Source organism: Carassius auratus, chromosome 18, assembly GCF_003368295.1.
Source record: "Carassius auratus strain Wakin chromosome 18, ASM336829v1, whole genome shotgun sequence".
Classification (NCBI taxonomy): Eukaryota; Metazoa; Chordata; class Actinopteri; order Cypriniformes; family Cyprinidae; genus Carassius; species Carassius auratus.
In genome coordinates, this window is record NC_039260.1 from 23762745 (window position 1) to 23783519 (window position 20775).

Below are 20775 nucleotides of genomic sequence, written 5' to 3' on the forward strand. Positions count from 1 at the left end.
GACTTTAAGCTGAAGCAAACTTGGGTTCTGCAGCAGGACAATGATGCAAAACCCACCAGCAAGTCCACCTCTGAATGGCTGAAGAAAAACAAAATGAAGACTTTGGAGTGGCCTAGTCAAAGTCCAGACCTGAATCCTATTGAGATGCTGTGACATGACCTTAAAAAGTCTGTTCATGCTTGAAAACCCTCCAGTGTGGCTGAATTACAATTCTGCTTAGATGAGTCGACCAAAATTCCTCCACAGCGCTGTAACAGACTCATTGAAAGTTATCACAAACACTTGATTGCAGTTGTTGCCGCTAAGGGTGGCCCAACCAATTATTAGGTTTAGGGGCAAACACTTCTTCACACAGGGCCATGTAGTTTTGACTTTTGTTTTCTCTTAATAATAAAAACCTTCATTTAAAAACTGCATGTTGTGTTCATTGGTTTTCCTTGACTAATGTTTAAATTTGTTCGATGATCCAAAACATTAAAGTGTGATAAACATGCAAAAAAATAAGGAACCAACACTTTTTCACACCACTGTATTGTCTTATTAGCGTGCATATTATTATTAGTAGTAATTAAGCACTTATTAATGCCTTATTTTAAATGACCTTATTCTACATTCCTAATCTTACCCAATACATTAATGTAACAACTGCCTTATTTACTAATAATAAGCAGCAAATTAGGAATTTATTGAGGGAAAAGTTGTAGTTAATAGTTCATAAGTGTTCCCTATTCTAAAGTGTTACCTTATATTGTATTAATCCAGCATTACTAACAGAATATTACTCAAGTTAGGGATGCATCAGTTTTGTATTAGTATCTGGCTATACCAATATGTTGATACTTAGTGTTTAGGCAAAAAACTGATAAATGACTGTTTCAAAACTAAACGTTTAACAGGCCAATTCCTTTAGAATATATTGAATGTCTTTTCTGTTTGAGTTACTTCTGAGTTTCCTGATCATTATATGACTGATTGTCTGCAGGTGTTCAGAAGATGCCCATTGAGAGCACCACTGAAGTTCCTGAAGGTACCAGAGGTTTAAATTGCAATAACACCTTCAATGTAAGTACATGAGCTCTCGTAGAGTTAGAACTCACTAAAGTATGTATTCTTCTGTACAGAGAGTGAGAGTGAGGCAGAAACTGAAAACCCACGGAGAGGGCAGAAAGTGTCCTGGTCAAACACTGAAGTTACAGCTGTAATCAAACATTTTAAGGACCACAGAGCTAAAGGAAAACTGGCCACAATGACTGAAAACCAGCAGTGTAAAACTGCTGAGGATCCTGTTTTGGTGAGACGCAGTGCACAGAACATACAGGATTTTGTAAGAAATCAAGGAATTATCTTAAAAAGGAAACCCAAAGAAAGTGATGTTACAGTACATCCTGTGTCTTTTTGATGCCATTCTATTAACATTAGCACTTTGGTTGCTGTTTTTATTTCCAATAGTGCAAAACTGTTATAGCAGCAGTTCATACAAATATCTCCATGTAGAAAACAAGTTCAACTGTTAGTTTGTCAAAAAATGACAAAATTCTGTCAATTTCTCATTGATTTTTGGATGACCTGTCCCTTAAAGAGTATTTCATTTCCAGAATGAAAACTCTGTCATCATGTACTCACTCTACACTTGATCCAGACCTGCATGAGTTTCTTTCTTCTGTTGAACACAAAAGAAGATCTGTTAGTATCTGAACAGTTGATGGGCACCGTTAACTTCTATGGTATTTTTTTTTGTACTGTAAAAGTTAACGGTGCCCATCTGTTCAGATACTAACAGATCTTCTTTTGTGTTCAACAGAAGAAAGAAACTCATGCAGGTCTGGATCAAGTGGAGCGTGAGTACATGATGACAGTTTTTTCATTCTGGAAGTGAACGATTCCTTTACAGATAAATCAGTTTCTCTACACATCTGCAGCATGTATTGTGTGCTCTGAGAGTTAATCTCATGTTTACTGTGTGTTTAGTAGGGATGCACTGATCATGATTTTTCATAGACGATACCGATTTTTCTTTATTTTTACAAGCAAACTGGCCGATTCCGATACAGATTTCCGATTATTATTATTATTATATTATTTTTTTTAAGCAACAAACAAGAAAGGAAAGTATGCTTAAACAAGATGTTTATTTGGTATTTAATAGGCCAAACTGGCTTTTGGCTATTGAAAACAATAACTGTAACCATCTGAAATTAACGGCAGTAACTGCACAGTAAGTAGCCTACATTCAATACAAACACAGATGTTACAGACATCAGCATTTAGCTTTTGTTTTTGGATTGGGTTGAAACTACATTGAACTGGCCTTAATTAAAAGATTAACTGTAACCATGTGAAATTAAAGGCAATAACTGCATAGTTCTACAATCCAAACAACACAATCAACACACATTCAATAAGAGGTTTCTTAATCAGCATATAGTATTTTAGTTTTAAAATTTGGTTTTAAATTTAAAACAAGGTCTTTACCAGTGAGACTAAATAAAAGTATGCTATATAAATATTATTCCAAAATGTTAAAATCAAATAATGTTGGTGCGAATAAAGCACAGATGCAAAGTGGTTCATTCATCCAATTAAAAAAAATAAATAAAATAGGGTAATGATTCACATCTATATATTTTTTTTTACTTGAGCCAATGAAAATAAAGAACTATTCTCAAGTTAAAAAATAAAATTGTGAATCATTACCCAAAAATATTTTAATTGGATGCAGTGTTAATTTTGACACAAAATTTTAATTTAGTTTTAGTCTTAGTCTTTTGACTATAATTCTTTTTAGTTTTAGTCAAGTTTTAGTCATCTGATTTGTTTTAATTTTAGTCTTATTTTAGTCGACTAAAATAAGACTAAAATCAATAACAGATTTACTAGACAATTTTTTACAGCTGGTATAGGAAACAAACTTAAACAAAATATATAAAACACAAATTCAACTTTATTTCAACACAACTGTGTCTTTATTTCGATTCAAAAGCTTTTATGCAGCAACAAACACTGTCATGATAATGTAAACAATAACTAGCTGCCAATTGACCATCAATAAAAGAAAAATAACGTTAGGTCCAGGACCTTAAAGCTTACAGCTGAGCTGAACAATAAGTGCATACATTTAAAGTAAATATTTAATAAGTTGGCAGCTAGGTGGATAAAAAAAGTAACAAGATTTTATAAGGTATTCATTTGTCTAGCAATATTGTATGTTTTAAATACTACAATATTGCTAGATTTGTATGTATAATGATAGGATGTGAACATTCATGTTTCACATGACTAATATAGAAATATTTGTGATATTGTCAACAAACATTAGTATTAATCAAATGTATTTATCATGATATTACGTATTAGTATTGTGCTCGCATCTAATTTGAAGAAGGGGCTATTTTACAGTACTTTTCAGTTCGTAATATTTAATGCTACAACATCTACGCACTGCACTATTCCAATTTTGCTTAGCTCAATAAACAAAAGAACATCGTTGTAAAATTACATTTGAGAAAATGTCCGGGTGGCTCGTCTGTAAATGTCTTTTCAAATTGGTTGTGTTCTTGCCACGAATGAGCGCTCTGCGTGCTTTAAACTTTGTTTTGTTTTGTTCGTCGTCAAACGTGAAGTGAGCTGTGGACATTTTGTCGCTCTTTTAGACAGTAGGGACTTTAAGCAACAGCTGCGAATGGAACGGCTACAGCGACCGGAAGTTTGCCGTCACACCGCTGTAGCCAAGAACGTAAAAGTCACTAAGCAACGGTAAAACAGAACAGCGCAACGCAGCATTAATTCATTTATTGAGATCCAAAAAAATATATAATTTAAAAAAGCAAGAGAAGGATTGCTTTTGGCGTTAAATGACAATCTTTTGTCAGAAGAGGAGTTTTTAATATTGTATGATGTAAATAAGTCTAAAAACATAACATTTATTTACCTAACCTCTCACGTTGTAGCGACTCCGGCAAATCAGCTGTTCTCCCGTAGTAGACCGTTAAATTAGAACGTCACAAAGTAGCAGTTAAATTCGCGCAGGCGCAATACAACGCCAGAATGGCGTTGCCGTTCCACCAGAGGCTGTTGCTTAAAGTCCCTATCACCTCTTCGAATGCTGACTTCCCGGGAGCTCATAAAAACTGAAAACCTTCGCTTCACGTCTCAATAAGTCAGGCTCTGATTGGTTCTCTTCTCTCATGCAGTCTGTTCTGTTTTGCCGGTTCTTTTGCTCATTCCTCGCATCTCTGCCGTCTGCTGATTTGATTTTCGTCACAGTCTATTTTCGTCTCGTCCTTTATTCGTTGACGATAATGTCAATCAATTTAGTCATAGTTTTAGTCTCCATCAGTGCCTTCTATTTTAGTTTTCGTTTCGTTTTCGTCGGCAAAAATATATTCGTGACGAAAATAATGACGAAAATATTTAGTCAACGAAATTAACACTGATTGGATGAATGAAACCCTTTTTTCAGTGTGCTTCAGCAGGTGATTTTTAAATCAAATTAAGTCAATGTAATTTTAAGGAAAAAGGAAAATAATCCTATACAGAACTGACATTTACTTCTGACTTTTCAAACGTGTATGCAAGTTCTACTTTACAAAAAAAAAATTCAGTTTTGTCACAGTTTAATCTGTGTCGTTTCTCATCCAGCTCGCAAGAAGTTGATCCTTCACTGTCTGCGCTTGTGCAGGGCACGGAAAGGTACGATACGCACGAGCAGCTTCAGTGAGCGCAGGAAGGGCTTTTATTTGTGCAGCAGTACACCAGCAGCTGTTCGCTTCCTGCTGTCTATTCCTCAGACGTGTAGCTCGTGCTGCCCATGTCCAGCACACAGATTTCGAAATACTTCCACACAAATGACATGATAGCGAATGATTACAATGTAGTCTGTGCACGCGGGCGCACTTACGGAAAAATCTGCTGAAAAAAAAAAAACGGCCGATCGTGTATTTTAAGCAAAAACCGTCTGGTTCCGATTTATGGCCGGTCAACCGGTGCATCCCTAACATTTAGTGACAACATTACTTACAACATGAGGCATGCCTTTTGATTTATAGTTTTTTTTTTTTTTAAGTTGGTAAATTAGACTTAATTATTTGTTGTTTGTTTTGATTAGTGTGGCATTCTTTTTTTTAAGATTACCCATTTTAATAATTGGCGAATTTTAAGTTTTTTGTTTATTTGTTTTTATGTCACAAATTTAAGTCATTATTAAAGTACTTCTAAAACACATTGGTCTCTGTAATGTTTTGTATTGTGTTAAAGATCCGGTACTCTTTAACCACCTCAGTCTTGGTAATGCAGCATAAGGACATGTCTGTGTGTTGTGTATGGGGTCATGTACCTGTAAAACACATTGGTCCCTGTAATCCAGAGAACAGACATGTTTTGTGTATTGTAAAACGAGTGTCCTCCTAAATCAATCTGACCCTATAAATCCCAATTATGTAATGGGCGGGAACATTATAGGAGGGGCGTGACAGTCCTTGTGTACCACCAAAATATCATATTGTCATATTTTCCATTCTATTGTGTGTAAAGAAAATCCAAAGTGATATTTGTGTTCTGGAGAGTAAAACAAATTTTTTGATAGTTTTATCATCTCTGTAGGATACCGGGAAAGGGGTGTCCCCTTAAACCACCACCCAACTGGTTTGGCCATCAGAGTACTGCTAAACCACAAAAACCAGTATGTGTGTGTGTGTGTGTGTGTGAGAGTGTGAGTGTGAGTGTGAGTGTGATTGTGTGTGTGTGTGTGTGTGTGTGTGTGTGTGTGAGTGTGAGTGTGTGTGTGTGTGTGTGTGTGAGTGTGATTGTGTGTGTGTGAGTGTGAGTGTGTGTGTGTGTGTGTGTGTGGGCATGTTTTTGTGTCATATCAGGACACAACTCTGTATAATGACATGGGTATGACACAGGTATTACAAGGAGAGGGTGACTTATGAGGACATAACCCATGTCCCCATTTTTCAAAACACTTATAAATCATACAGAATGAGTTTTTTTGAGAAAGTAAAACTGCACAAAGTTTCCTGTGAGGGTTAGGGTTAGGTGTAGGGTTGGTGAAGGGCCATAGAATATACAGTTTCTACAGAATAAAAACCATTACACCTATGGGATGAACACACTTTTCACAAAAACAAACGTGTGTGTGTGACTGTGAGCGTGTGTGTGTGAGTGTGTGTGTGTGTTTGTGAGTGTGTGTGTTTGAGTGTGTGTGTGTGTGTGTGTGTGTGTGTGTGAGTGTGTGTGTGTGTGTTTGTGAGTGTCTGTGTTTGAGTGTGTGTGTGTGTGTGTGTGTTAGAGTGTGTGTGGGTGAGTGTGTGTGCACTTTGGATGGGTTAAATGCATGCATTCTGAGTATGGGTCACATACTTGGCTGCATGTTACTTTCAGACAATAAACTTCAGGCAGATTTGTAACATTTCCTGTTGATCAGAATTCATTAATTATTGTCCTAACAGTGGAAAGGAAATGTTCAATGCTTGACTATTATGAGCTATTTTCTTGACTTCATATTTTGTAAAGCTCAACAATCTGTTGCTGCACATCAGGATTTTTTTTCTTCTTATTATTATTCTTCTTTTCATTGTGATGGATGAGAAAGAGAATTTGCCTTTGTGTTCCTCATATTTATATTCCTGTGAAACCAGTCATGGCTGGATAATTTTATGTTTCTAAAAAAATGATATCAAAGGGAACATGGATCTTCAGCGATTTTACTCGTAATAATTTAAAGGACAACAAATAATTGTGTTCAGTGTGTATTGGAGAACAAAACATTTTCATAATGTGATTTTGTTAAAAGTTAGATATTTGTGATTCTTTACATTTAAACACAAGAAAAAAAAGGAATCTGCTTATATTATGATGCATTAAACTTTGTTTACAATTATTTATGAGATACGATGCCTTTACGTTTGTAATGCATTATACGTGGAGGCATTAAGCAGAGTGTTGTGTAATATTATTCGTGCCAGATCCCAGGAGTATGATGTTTTCTGCAGTCTGCTGATGCGATGCATTATTGAGCGCTGCTCTGAGGTGAGCAGATGAAGACCTGAGTCATGCCCTGGGTTTCTGACCGTGAGCATGACCGCAGATTTTTGCATTTGACCCCGTGGGTAATTGTCCGAGCTCCTCCGGCTGACTGTGAGGGTAATGGTGTGTGAGTGTGTGAGTATGTGTGTACATACTGCTCAGAGACTGTGGGAGGCACGCTGCTGTTTCTGATTGTTGTTGACAAACAGCTACATATGAAATGACTTTACATCGACAGCAGTGAACTGCTCCACTGCTTTCTTTTTGACGGGGCAGCACATTATCAGAGATTGTAATACATGCCAGTGCTAGCAAATACTGTATATGACCATGACTGAGTGATATATTCAAGAACCAGAGCATGTCAAATCTCAATATTATTACAGCAGATTATGGGGACATTTCAAATGAATGTAAAACTTATAAAATGATACATACATAAATTACATTATTATTATTATTATTATTAATAATAATAATAATAATAATAATAATAATAATGATGATGATAATAATAATAATGATTTTAATAATTTTGACTCATTTATTATAAAAATATAATAAATAAATGTAAATAAAAACAATCAGCATGTCAATTCTTAAATTCAATATAAATATTAACCCTCTGGAGTCTATGGGTATTTTTGGGGCCTTGAGAAGTTTTGTCATGCCCTGACATTTGTGCTTTTTTCAGTTTCTTATAAATATCTAAATGGGTAAAGTCTAATATCACTGTAATCAGCACAAACTGGGCTATAATAATATGTGAAATACATGCATGTACATGATTGTATTTTTGAGAAAAAAAAATGTTATGCATGGTTAGTGAAAAACTAAAAATGTTAAATCACTTGAATAAGGCAATAAAACACATACATAAAATTGGTTGCCGGAAAAGTTGAGAACTGGAGCTTGTAGCCTAGAATTTTTCTTTCTGAATGATGTGAAAATCATCTTGTTTACTCACTCACAGAAAACAATATATTGATTTAAATTTTCTAAGACACTTTTTGTTGGTAAAAGTCATATGCGAGTAGGCGTCAACTATCATGAATATCATTGTGATTTACACCTGAGAAGACAAAGGCCTGCATAATGAGCTGCATAATGAGCCTCTCATTCAACTGTGCCACTGTGAGGGAGGACTTACAAGAAAGAATGTGAGAACAAAATAAAAGTATATAATTTTATGTTTGTAGTTTATTTTAAGAATATATTTAATTATCCCACAAAATAATTTAATATCCACTTGGGGGAGCAGTTAAACAGTTTATTAGGGACAATCAAAGCTGACTTTCAAATTTTTTGGCATCCTTTCTCTAGTCATACAATCCTTCAGAAATCCTTTTAACAATCTTATTTTCTACCAAATAAACCCCATTTATTATCATCATCATCATTATTATTATTATTATTATTAATGTTGAAAAGAGCTGATAATATTTTTCAGTTTTTTTTTAGGGGGAATAAATCGAAAGAACTGCATTGTTTTTACATTTGTTAGAGTTATCTCTATTTGTCACATTTATATTATTTACATCAAGCTTTTGAATGGTATAGTATTGTATATTGTTATTGAAACTTCATAATGTTTCACTTGATTATACATTTAGTCAGGAATTATAGTTTGGAAAAAGTCTTTGGAAAAAGTTTGACTAGTAAAATGTTTACACGTTATGTGAAATTAGTACAAATATATAAAAAGAGACTTACTCATGTTTATGATCTCTGCTGAATAAAGTGCTTCATTCTTTTTTCTGAGGAAATCCATTTCTCAAATCCTCAACCACATCACATCTTTTTGGGGTGAATTATGTCTTAGTCCTCTCATCGCGAAGCAAACAGTAAAATAAAATAAAAACTTGAAGAACAGTCTGGCTGCTTTTTCTTCTGTGTGGGCGTATTCAAGCCGCGCGCTTCAGTTTGAATCTGAATAGCGCGTTCAGCGCGGGGGCGTGGTCACATTAGATATAATGAGCGGAGATATGAAAAACAGACATTGCGTTGTTTTCATATGGATTACTTTATCTCAGAATATTTGTTTTCGGCAGCACTTTTTTAGTTTAAAAGTAGACATTCCAGGCTTTCTATAGATCTCTCTCTCATGTCTCTTCGTTGAGTATTCACGGAGTTACAGTTCATTTTAATGAAATGTTTGTACATGACGATCAGCGGAGACAAAGACTGTAGACAGCGCACCTTGTTTGTTATATTTATTTTATAAGTGCACAAAGGTTTTTTGTTATTATGTCTGTATCCAAAAAAAGCTAGACCCTTTACAGATTCGATTGATGTATTGCTCTCATCTGTACGATTAAAACTGAGAGTGTAATTTAAGTTCTTTTCGGGGTTATCAGGTGAAAATGACTCAAAACGCATATATGCGTTAATCGACTCGAAAGGGTTAAAGTAACAGCCTTCTAAGGACATTTAAATTATTGTAAAATGAAAATAATAATAATAATAATAATAATAATAATAATAATAACACAGATTAATAATATGATTATTATATATAAAATAATTAAAATCCATTTATTACATTATTTAATATATATATATATATATATATATATATATATATATATATATATATATATATATATATATATATATATATATATTGTATTATAATAATATTAAACATTATTATCATAAGAAACTGACAAAGGATATTTTCAATGCAATATTCAGAAAATATAGACTTTTTTTAAATGTAAAAAAATGAATAAAAATAATTTTGTTTCATTAGAAAAATACATACATTAGAATATAAATAATAAAATAATATATATACAGTAGCCAAATCCATACTCAAAATTTGTGCTCTGCATTTAACCCATCCAAAGTGCACACACACTGAAGTGAAGGAACACGAACAAACAAACAAACAAACAAACAAACAAACACACACACACACACACACTGAAGTGAACGGACACGAACAAACAAACAAACAAACAAACAAACACACACACACACACACACACACACTGAAGTGAACGGACACGAACAAATAAACAAACAAACAAACACACACACACACACACACACATACAGAATGAACGGGGTGTTTAGGCCATGACTTTCCCACCGTACAAATAAAATAAAAAACAATACTATGCAAAAATACAATTTAAGTAAAATAACATGACTGTAAACGTGTCTGTTTTCATCCTAAGTTACAGCTGTGTTCTTATTTTTGAATTCTATCTGTATGTTCTTCCACACTTCTTCTTTTTATGTCTGGTAAGCGTTAAACGCTGTTAGCAGTGCTGTCAGTGAGTTTAATAAGCGTTAGCTTTGGTAGCTGCTTCAGTGTCATGTGCTAATGAGCAGATCCAGGAATCTCCCTTCAGTCTGCTCCTCTGGATCCTCTCACTGAGCGTTCGATGGATATTCTGGCAGTCATTGGTCTTTTTAAGCTGCCGAGGGTCAGGCCGGCCGCACCGTGTCTCTGAGCTGTCACTGTACAGAGAGAAGGGGCTTCGAGCTCTTCTGAAGATCTGTCACTTGGCACAGAAACCCTGTCATCTCACTGTCTTCTGAAGGAGCAAGCACTGCTTAATTACCCACTTTAAAGTGGTTTAAATTAAAGATGAAAAGATGCAAATAACGAGGGAGAGAGAGAGAGAGAGATGATAATGTGAAGAAGATGAGGTAAGATAATGACAGTGACATTCTCAAACAGAAACCCTCGCCTCTCTTAAAGAAACAGGTCACTAAAAAAATAGGGTGATTCAAACCCCTTTAAACTAACTTCTGTAGTTTGTGTGTGTGTGTGTGTGTGTGTTGTAGAATATGGGGAACAAAGATTGCTGGTAGCCATTCATTTACAAACAAAAATGCCATAAAATACAACGGAGATGATAAAGTGTTTGATCTTTGAAACATCTTATTTTCGTCAGCAGAAGAAAGGCATTCTTACAGGTTTGGAACAACATAATTTTGGCAGAATGATTCCTGTAATAATAATTGCAGATAATAGGTGCATTGGTAACACTTTCTATAAAACCTGTATTTATAATACATTATAAGGGTATTCTTACGGCATTATAATGAATGCATAAAGTGATAATTCATCCAAAAATAAAAATTCTGCCATCATTTACTTGCTTGAGAAGAAACAAACTCATGTAACTGTATAATATGGATGGCTGTCCATTTTGAGAATATCAAATCTGGCAATAATGATGTTCAGTTTATTGTACAAACCAATCATTTCACGTCACAAGACCTCAGTATATCTTCAGGAGCCACAGGGATTCAATCTGAGTTGCCTGTATGTGATTTTTTTTGACTTTCAAAGTGACGGTAGCCATTGACTATCAATCACCAAGGTGTATGGTTTCAGCTAAAAAACTTCTTTACTGTTCTATTGAATAAAAAAAAGTCATCTGCATTTTTCATGGCCTGAGGATGATACATTTTTGGGGGAAGTATCCCTTAAAGAGTGTGTCTGCCAGGAGAATGCATGCTTATATAAATGTGCTCGATCTGACACCACACCTTGCACTTCATTCAGGTCTTCATTTGGCACCATGCACACTGTGCCTCCAGCGCTCTTTCACCCAGACATCACTTCAAATTTAACCTGTCTTTTCGACTCAAAGTTTACACTCTATATTCTCACCCCGGTCTCAGTTTCTCAGCCACCATCTCCAAGTCATCCGTCCTCCAACGGGAGTCAGACGCATGCATTCTTAATTGATTCTGAAAGACTTTTAGATTACTCTGCAGCTCTATAAACCAGAGAACTCCCCTTGCCTTTTCCATAATTAATAGCAAATTGCTTTCTGTATGTATCTTTCTTCTCTCTTCTTAATCTATCCAGTGGGATTATTGCAGAGTTAATTACATCCTTACAGATCCCTTCAATGAGAAATCATGGGCGGTGTGGCCAAGTCTGAATGCTAAAAAGGAACATTAATGTAGACGTTTCTGCATACGGGGTGTCGACGACGATGCACATTCAAAAAATATAGGGCATCCGCACAAAGACTTGCTTGTCCTCTCAATATTTTACAAAGCAAAAGACCGGGTTTTGAATTCGAGACGTGTTTCGACATCAATGCAAATACGCCTTCATTGTAATCTGTCAGGAGCATGTGAAACGAGGGCAAGCACTCGACACGCAGCTTCTATTGTTATTCTGTTATTATTGTCTTCCTCATTGCACCTCGAGCTCTGTGATTTATTGAAGGGTGTCAATGTGTCGGCTCGCGGTTCCTGCTTTCTGAAATTCAGTTTGAATTGCATCAGGCTGAAACTATTACCGTGGAGGCCAATCTGTCTGTGCACTAATGAAAATCATTCAAGAGCTTTTCTGACATATATCCTAAAACAGCTGGTCCTTTTGGGAGGGATCTATTCATTAGCACAGAAAACAATTAATAAATTAAATAATAATAATAATAATACATGCTTGTATTTCATATAGTGCATTCATGATACTATTGTGTCTTTGTTGGCTGGCAGTCACCAGGGTCCATTTGTATTCGTCAGAAGAATTGCAATGCTTCATTCCCAATCTGAATAGTATTCTGCTATAAGCCATTAACACCCCCAGTCTCAGATGCCAGCCTCTGCCTTTGAACAAAGACAGAATCAATTTGTTTATCTAATGCAGAATTACCCAGATTCAAAACCCATTTAGGGGGATAGACCATCCGCAGTGCTCTCTCAAATAATGCATTAGGAGAGAAGACATTGCAGAGATTTTTACTACAAAGCGTTCACAAATTTGAAATCAGAAGATCTTGCATTTATGGTTTTGCATAGACAAGCTCCATGGTCATTTTGAGACTCAATCAGCCTGCATTTTGCTACTAAATATCACTATAAGCAACTACTAGACAACATAATTAAACTTTTGTAATCTTCATGTCACATTGCAAAGTTTTCATAATATGTTTTTGCTCATCAACCGGAACTTTACTAACACAGATTCAGCTGTGAGCTCGATGGTAGACTTCAGAAACAGTAAAATGGGCAAATAACTATTTTTAGCTTTTAATTATAAAATTAGTATTATAATGATGGTATTACTGCAACAACTGAGAATAAATTAGAAGCAAATGTTTATTTGAATTAGTATATTAGTATATCAGAGAGCAGAAAACCATTAACTGGTTCTAAATATATATATATATATATATATATATATATATATATATATATATATATATATATATATATATATATATATATATAGTAATAATAAAATCACATTTATGTTGGTAAAATCATTTTATTTTCAATGGAAGGGGATAATAAAATATCTTGAGCAGCTCATCAATGTGGCTTCTGTCAACTTCCAGTGTAGACACTTCGTTGATTGAAATAAAATTAATTTAGTAGCACTGATGCATTCTGACACGCTGCTCATGTTATAGATTTCTAGTATCAATAACTAATGTGATTACTGTCTACAGTCTAAACAGGAATAAAATCAGTCCAAACCAGGGTTCTTATAGGTGACTAAAGCTAAAACCACTGAGAAATGAATAAAACATGGCAAATATGAGGACAAAACAAATTAAAACTATTCATAAAAACTATAATAGTATCGTCAGTTATACTGAATGGACACTGGTGCAAACCGTAGATGACAGATAAACAAAGCTGTGCAATAATTGCAATAATTTCAGACAATGTCAACAACTGCAAAGACTTCAGGCGACGCCAACTTTGGATTGACATACAAAACTGTCAGATATTATCCTTAAATTGTTATCAAAATGAGCCTAATGTGGTCGTTGTGTCTGTTTAACTTAGTACATGATGATTACTAACCAGATTATAAGTAGCTGTATATTACTTCCATATAAATATTACTTTACTACACTTACCACCTTTAACTGAAAACAAAACACAATCACCTTGAAACATGCATTTTCTGTAGTGCTGTTTTGAAACAGTATGTATTGAGAAAACAATACGTGACCCTGGAGCACAAAACCAATAAAAAGTAGCACAGCTATATATGTAGCAATAGCCAACAACGCATTGTGTGGGTCAAAATTATAGATTTTTCTCTTATGCCAAAAATCATTAGGGTATTAAGATCATGTTCCATGAAGATATTTTGTTAATTTCCTACATCAGAACTTCATTTTTGATTAGTAATATACATTGCTACGAACCTCATTTGGAAACTTTAAAAGGAGATATTTTGAATATTTAGATTTTTTTTTACACCCTCAGATTCCATATTTTCAATTCGTTGTATCTCAATATTTGTATTTATTGTCAATTTCCAAAAATAACCTTTATGACTGGTTTTGTGATAAACCTGGATTTATCTCAAGGTTCTCTGATGAAACTCACCTGTATATGAGGATGTCGTCGGTGGAGCTGTTGTACTGGATCTGGTACATGCGGACTCCAGGGATTTGGCTTTGCGGAGGCCAGCGGATCATCGCAGAGCTTGAAGTTATTTCGGAGACACTGACCCGCTGATCAGCTCGAGGCTGGCCGCCGCTACTACTGCTGTTGGACTTTATAGAAGTTGGCATGTCCGAGGGCCCCGGCTCCGGCTCCAGTTTGGGGTCGTAATGCGGCGAAGGGTTCACGACTAATTCCACAGGAGCAGTGGCTTCGCCGGCCGCATTCGAGGCTATGCAAGTGAACACGCCAGAGTCCTTCACCGTGGCTGTTAAGATATCCAAAGAGCCGTTCTCGTAGCATGCGGTGCGTGAGGTGTTTCCAATTAGCTTCCCATCCGGACTGACCCAGTGGACGGTCGGCTCGGGGTCTCCCACGGAGCGGCATCGCAAACTAACCTCTTGACCCTCCATTACGAACATTTTGGAAGTGTGCCGCGTGATCATAGGCGGCTCGCAGACGAACTCTTCCTCGCGAATCGTCCAGAAGTACTTGCCGGCCAAGTCTCGCGGGGACGCGCACGTCTCCAAATCGTCCTCCCGTGTCAGGCGGCGCAACCAAACCAGCTCGCAATTACAATGCAACGGGTTCCCACCAAAACTGAGGACCAATGCGGTCAGTGGCGAGCCTTTCATTTTGGCGTAGACTGGGATTCGTAGGAACAGAGGATCTGGGGGGATCTTCTTCAGCTTGTTGGATGTCATATCAAGTCGGGCGATTTTATGAAGATTGGAAAATATCCCTTCAGGAACAAATTCAATGAGATTGTGATCCAAACTGAGGGTGTTGACGCTGGCTAACATGGCTATTGTGTCCCATGGCAAGTCTACCAGGTTGTTGTAAGAAAGGTCGAGGTCCTCGAGAGTTTCTAGGAAGTCTTGGAAGGCTCCTTCAGAGATGCTGTGAAGCTGGTTGCTGGCGAGGATGAGGTGGCGCAGATTGACCAACCCCTGCAGGTGTGTGTCGTCCAGAACGGTGAGCCGGTTGGCGTCCAGATGCAGCGCGTGCAGATCCTGCAGGTCGGCGAAGGCATACGGTCGGATCTCACTGATGGTGTTGCGAGAGAGTGTGAGGTGTATGAGGCTGCTCATGTTAGCGAAGTCTTGGTGGCGCAGGGTGGTGATGAAGTTGTCCATCAGTCGCAGCTCAGCGGTCTGCCGGTCGATATTAGGCGGCACGAAGAGCAGGCCAGTTTTGGCGCACAGCACGGTGTAAGAGGGCAGCAGGTTCTGGCAGGTGCAGCGTTTGGGGCACAGCATGGCGTAGGACGGCATGTAGAACAGAGCCAGGCACAGCAGCAGTTGCTCCATGGGTGCGCTCCTACAGGAATCAGAGCACAGAGGAAAACGGGTTAGCTCTCATGCTGAGTCTCTTCCCTCTGTCTGCGAGTCTCTCTTGACACACTGTAACCTCCCCAAAGACACACACACACACACAAACACACTAAGTATCTCCCGCTCTCTCATGCACATTCAAGAGAGTGTTTTATTAAACATGCAAAAATTGTCAGACACATTAAGACACGAATCAGTGAAAGGTAAAGCTGAGCAGACATCGCAGCCGGTGATGAGATTATACCTTCTAACATGTATCAAAAAATTTGCAAATGCCCAGCAGGACTTGCATTTACCCTATGGACATTTCCCTAATCAAATTAGTACATTAACATTTTCCAACAACATGGTGTCTGCGTTTAACACATCTATGGTTACAAACTGGCATATTATGCATGTAACTGTTTTTTTTTTTTTAAGGGAGAGTGCCCCCAAAATTAGTTGTTCTCATATATGGATTAATAAACTTATCTATCTATATATACACAACACGCATGTACTCAAACTGACTCTGAATCTGGAAAGGTAGGAGAAATAGATAGATAGATAGATAGATAGATAGATAGATAGATAGATAGATAGATAGATAGATAGATAGATAGATAGATAGATAGATAGATAGATGGATAGATGGATAGATAGATGGATGGATGGATGGATGGATAAACAGAGAAGAGAAACAGTCTTCTATATTCTTATCTTCTACAAACTTAAAACTCTTTATTCCATTGAACAAAACATCATAATTTTCATTAAAATGGCCAAGCTTCTTTTTCCACACAATAGAAGTGAATGGCGACCATAGCTGTCCGGCAAGATTCTCAATGAAGACTAATATCCAGTTTTGATTAAATTCCTCACACAAAGCAATGGCTTCAGAAGACTTGGAATACAGTGCACAAATCCTGTGAACAACTTTAATGGAGCTCTTTTCCTCTGTTATTGAGCTTGACAGCCCCTGGTCCACATCCACTCCCACTGAATGGGGGGATAAAAAAAAAAAAAAAAAAAAAAAACCTTAATCTCAGACCTTCTGCTACACATCACCTTTTGTTAAAAATAAAGTCATATGGGTATATATCTTGAGGGTAAATGACGCAAAAAGTAAATGACGATACAATTTTCATTTTTGGATGTTCTCTATCTTTAAAGATTGCTGGTAGTTTTAACATTTGGATAAAGATGATGTTTCTAGTGCATCACCACTGAGAAACTGCTTATTTAATATCACCAAAGCTGATGCTGAACGCAAGATTACTATATATTAACATGAGGATGTGTTAATGCAGGCGTCTATTCTGGATTATATAAAACTGGTGCCTCTCCTTCCACAACAAATGCAGGATCTGCATTGGGAGCAAAAGAGAGAGAAAGAGAGAATGTGTGTGTGTGTGGGGGGGGGGGGCTATAATTTCACACCAAAACCAATGAGCATGAATGCAAAAATGAGAGAAAGAGTTGGACAACGTCTCCCTCGGATCTGGCTGGTTTTAATAGCCCTCCGCTGTGCGAAAGTCAGGATATTTGACACCCGCCTCTGCCCCCCGGAAATTCATATGTGGCATGGCGATAAAAAAGCCCACGGGAATATGAATTGGTATTCTATGCCATTGCTTCACACGAATGCTAATATCTGATTTGTGGCTCTTTGTTTATTGCCTGTGCATACCATTCCATTTTAATAACTTTTATGTAAAAGCACCTAAACGCAATTATTTTTTCACCGCTCTCAAAGCCATCCTGAATATCAAGAGGTTCAGGCCCAGTGCTTATCTGCGAGGGATCTTTGGCTGTCACGAGGATTGTTGTACTTCTTTCAGACGGTAGGGGGAAACATTGAGCTTCTTTTCGGGCACCAAAGGGCCAACTGGAGTAAAACACAGAAGTGCTTGAGTGCGAGATGGTGTAGCGACAGTGTGATGCATTCAGGCGAGCTTAAGCCCCCTCTCTCCATTACACACAGAAAACAGAGTCACGGAAACCCTCAAGAGAGAGCCATTATCCAGACAACTAACTAAGATGAGCACTGAAGCAGTCTCTCACTTTAGTTTGCACTGGCTTTTTAGAGACTCGTATATGCACTCGCATATGCATTTGCTCCGATATAGACATGCGAAACAGCCACATATAAATGGAAAGGCTTGACAGACTTCCAAATACTGCACAAGAATAGTTTCTCGCAGTCAATCACAGCGCGACCAGGATTGCAGGAGGACTGGAGAATAATTACTCACAGACACCTCCTTAGGATGCCCCATGCCCACGTTTCATTTCAGAAACACGACGACAAAGTGATAATGTGCCGTGTTGTGTCATTATGACAATGTGAACATAAATGCATTTATTCTGCATGGGATAAATGGATATCAATTGATTTTGTCGCAAAGCATAAATTAATTTCAGTGCTGAAACATGGTTAAAATACAGTGGAAACACCTCAAGCGCTTCTAATTAGACCAGGATGAAATGTCAATGTGGTCAACATTTTACCCTGGCATCCATCTCCCCCTCTCTCTCTGCATATCGGCAGGATTCATTAATATTTCAGAGAGGACACAGGCTACTGTGTGGGTACTTGGCACAGTGTGTAAAAAATAACCCCTACTGTTCTGGAGCTGGTCCTTGAAAAAGGAAGTGCAAACACACATAATGCATTATCATCCATATGAAATTGTTAATACTTTATAAAGACTTTAGAGTAGAATTATCAGAAGATCAGAAGTCACTATTTTACAAAAATGCTCACAGAGTAAAAAGGATGCAATACAGGTTAGAATTAATCATTAATGAGAGATACCAGTAAAAAGATAATAAATAAATAATAACAGTACAAAAAAAAAAAAAAACCCTACTAAAAAAAGATAAAGGTAACACTATACTTGATGCCTTTATATAAGATGCATTGTATAAATACGTTTAAATGCATTAATTATGCCTTGTAATGCACCTTATAATGCATTGTATGAGTTTATGAATAATGGTACCTGCAGTTATATTACATTACACTCATTGCCCACTTTATTAGGTACACCTTGCTAGTACCAGGTTGGACCCCCTTTTGCATTCAGAATTGCCTTAATTCTTTATGGTATATATTCAACAAGGTGTAGGAAACATTCCTTTTGGTCCATATTGACATGATAGCATCACTCAGTTGCTGCAGATTTGTCGGCTGCACATCCTTGATGCGAATCTCCCGTTCCACCACATCCCAAAGCTGCTCTACTGGATTGAGATCTGGTGACTGTAGAGGTCATTTGAGTAAAGTGAACTCATTGTCATGTTCAGGAAACCAATCTGAGATGATCTGAGCTTTGTGACACGGTGCATTATCCTGCTGGAAGTAGCCATCAGAGGATGGGTACACTGTAGTCATAAAGGGATGGACATGGTCAGCAACAATACTCAGGTCGGCCGTGGTGTTTAAACGATGCTCAATTGGTACTAAGGGGAACAAAGTGTGCCAAGAAAATACCCCCACACCATAACACCACCAGCCTGAACCATTGATACGAGGCAGGATGGATCCATGACTTCATGTTCTTTAAACCAAATTCTGATCCTACCATCTGAATGTTGCAGCAGAAATCAAGACTCATCAGACCAGGCAACATTCCCAATCTTATATTGTCAGATTTTGGTGCGTCTGTGTGAATTGTAGCCTCTGTTTCCTGTTCTGTGTCCTGCACCCGGTGTGGTCTTCTGCTGCTGTAGATCATCTGCTTCAGGGTTCAATCTGTTGTGTGTTCAGAGATGGTATTCTTCATACCCTGGTTGTAACGAGTGGTTATTTGAGTTACTGTTGTCTTTCTATCATCTCTAACCAGTCTGTCAGTTCTCCTCTGACCTCTGACCTCTGACATGAACAAGGCATTTTCATCTACACAACTGCTGCTCACTGGATATTTCCTCTTTTTCAGACCATTCTCTGTAAACCCTAGAGATGGTTGTGTGTGAAAATCCCAGTAGATCAGCAGTTTTTTTAAATACTCAGACCAGCCGTCTGGCATCAACAACCATTCCACATTTAAAGTCACATAAATCCCCTTTCTTCCCCATTCTGATGCTCAGTTTGAACTTCAAATCGTCTCCACCACATCTAGATGCCTAAATGCATTTATGCCATGTTATTGGCTGATTAGCGATTTGCTAGCAAGCAATTGAACAGGTGCACCTAATAAAGCGGCCGATTAGTGTACAGTAGCTAATACTAAGCTATTCTCTGTTACAGCTGTAATGCATTAGAAAGGATTTAAATAAAGTGTTACCAAGATATTTAATGATTACATAATCCAGATTGCTTATACTGTAATAAGCAGCAGTACTGATAAATAAGGCCTGTATCAACATGAAATCATGAATGTAAATCCATATATTCAGCAGTGACATTTTTGTGACTATCAAGGCCAAACTAGTAACTAGTGAAGTAATGCATTACTTTTTAATTTGCAAGAAAATATCTTACTTTTAAAATAAGTGATGCCAGTTACTTTATTTTCCCATTTTCGGACTGCCCAGCTCCATTTTATATTAAAAACAAACAGAACAATCAAGCCCAGACCAGGTTTTAAAGAAATGTAAAAGTAACACAAAAATTACTTTGCAAAAAAAGTAGCCAAGTAATGTAATTAGTTACTTTTTTTTAGGGAGTAATGCAATATTGTGATGCATAACTTTTAAAAGGAACATTCTCGAACACTGCTCATCAACAGGTCATTGATCAAGGTGGGTGGTTTAAAGGTTATAAGGTCACATTTAATTCACTGTGCATTAAGTGTTAGCCAGAACTGGTCAGCCCTGCATCTTTAAGACATCCATGAAACTGAAGATAGGACGATGTGACAGGACATTGCTATTGCTGTACTTAAATCTTCTGTAAAATGCTACTTCAGTGAGAAAACATTCAAATGTAGCTGTGCAAGAAATCTCTTTTTTGGTTTCCTATGACAATGGTTCAGCACATTTTGTTCGTTCCATCAGGGATTTATTATAATTGAGAAATAGCTGCAAGGTAGGATAGACACAGTTC

General features: G+C 37.1%; 1 protein-coding gene across 2 annotated transcripts in view; it reads right to left on the reverse strand.

Annotated features, from left to right (window-relative positions):
• The window catches only part of LOC113118714 (leucine-rich repeat and fibronectin type III domain-containing protein 1-like protein), a 157694-nt gene that overhangs the window by 14944 nt on the left and 121975 nt on the right, over positions 1 to 20775 (reverse strand). For both annotated transcript variants that reach the window (XM_026288109.1, XM_026288107.1), the window contains exon 3: positions 14356 to 15732. In XM_026288109.1, the coding sequence (XP_026143894.1) occupies positions 14356 to 15732 (1377 nt within the window). The remainder of the gene's footprint in view (positions 1 to 14355; positions 15733 to 20775) is intronic.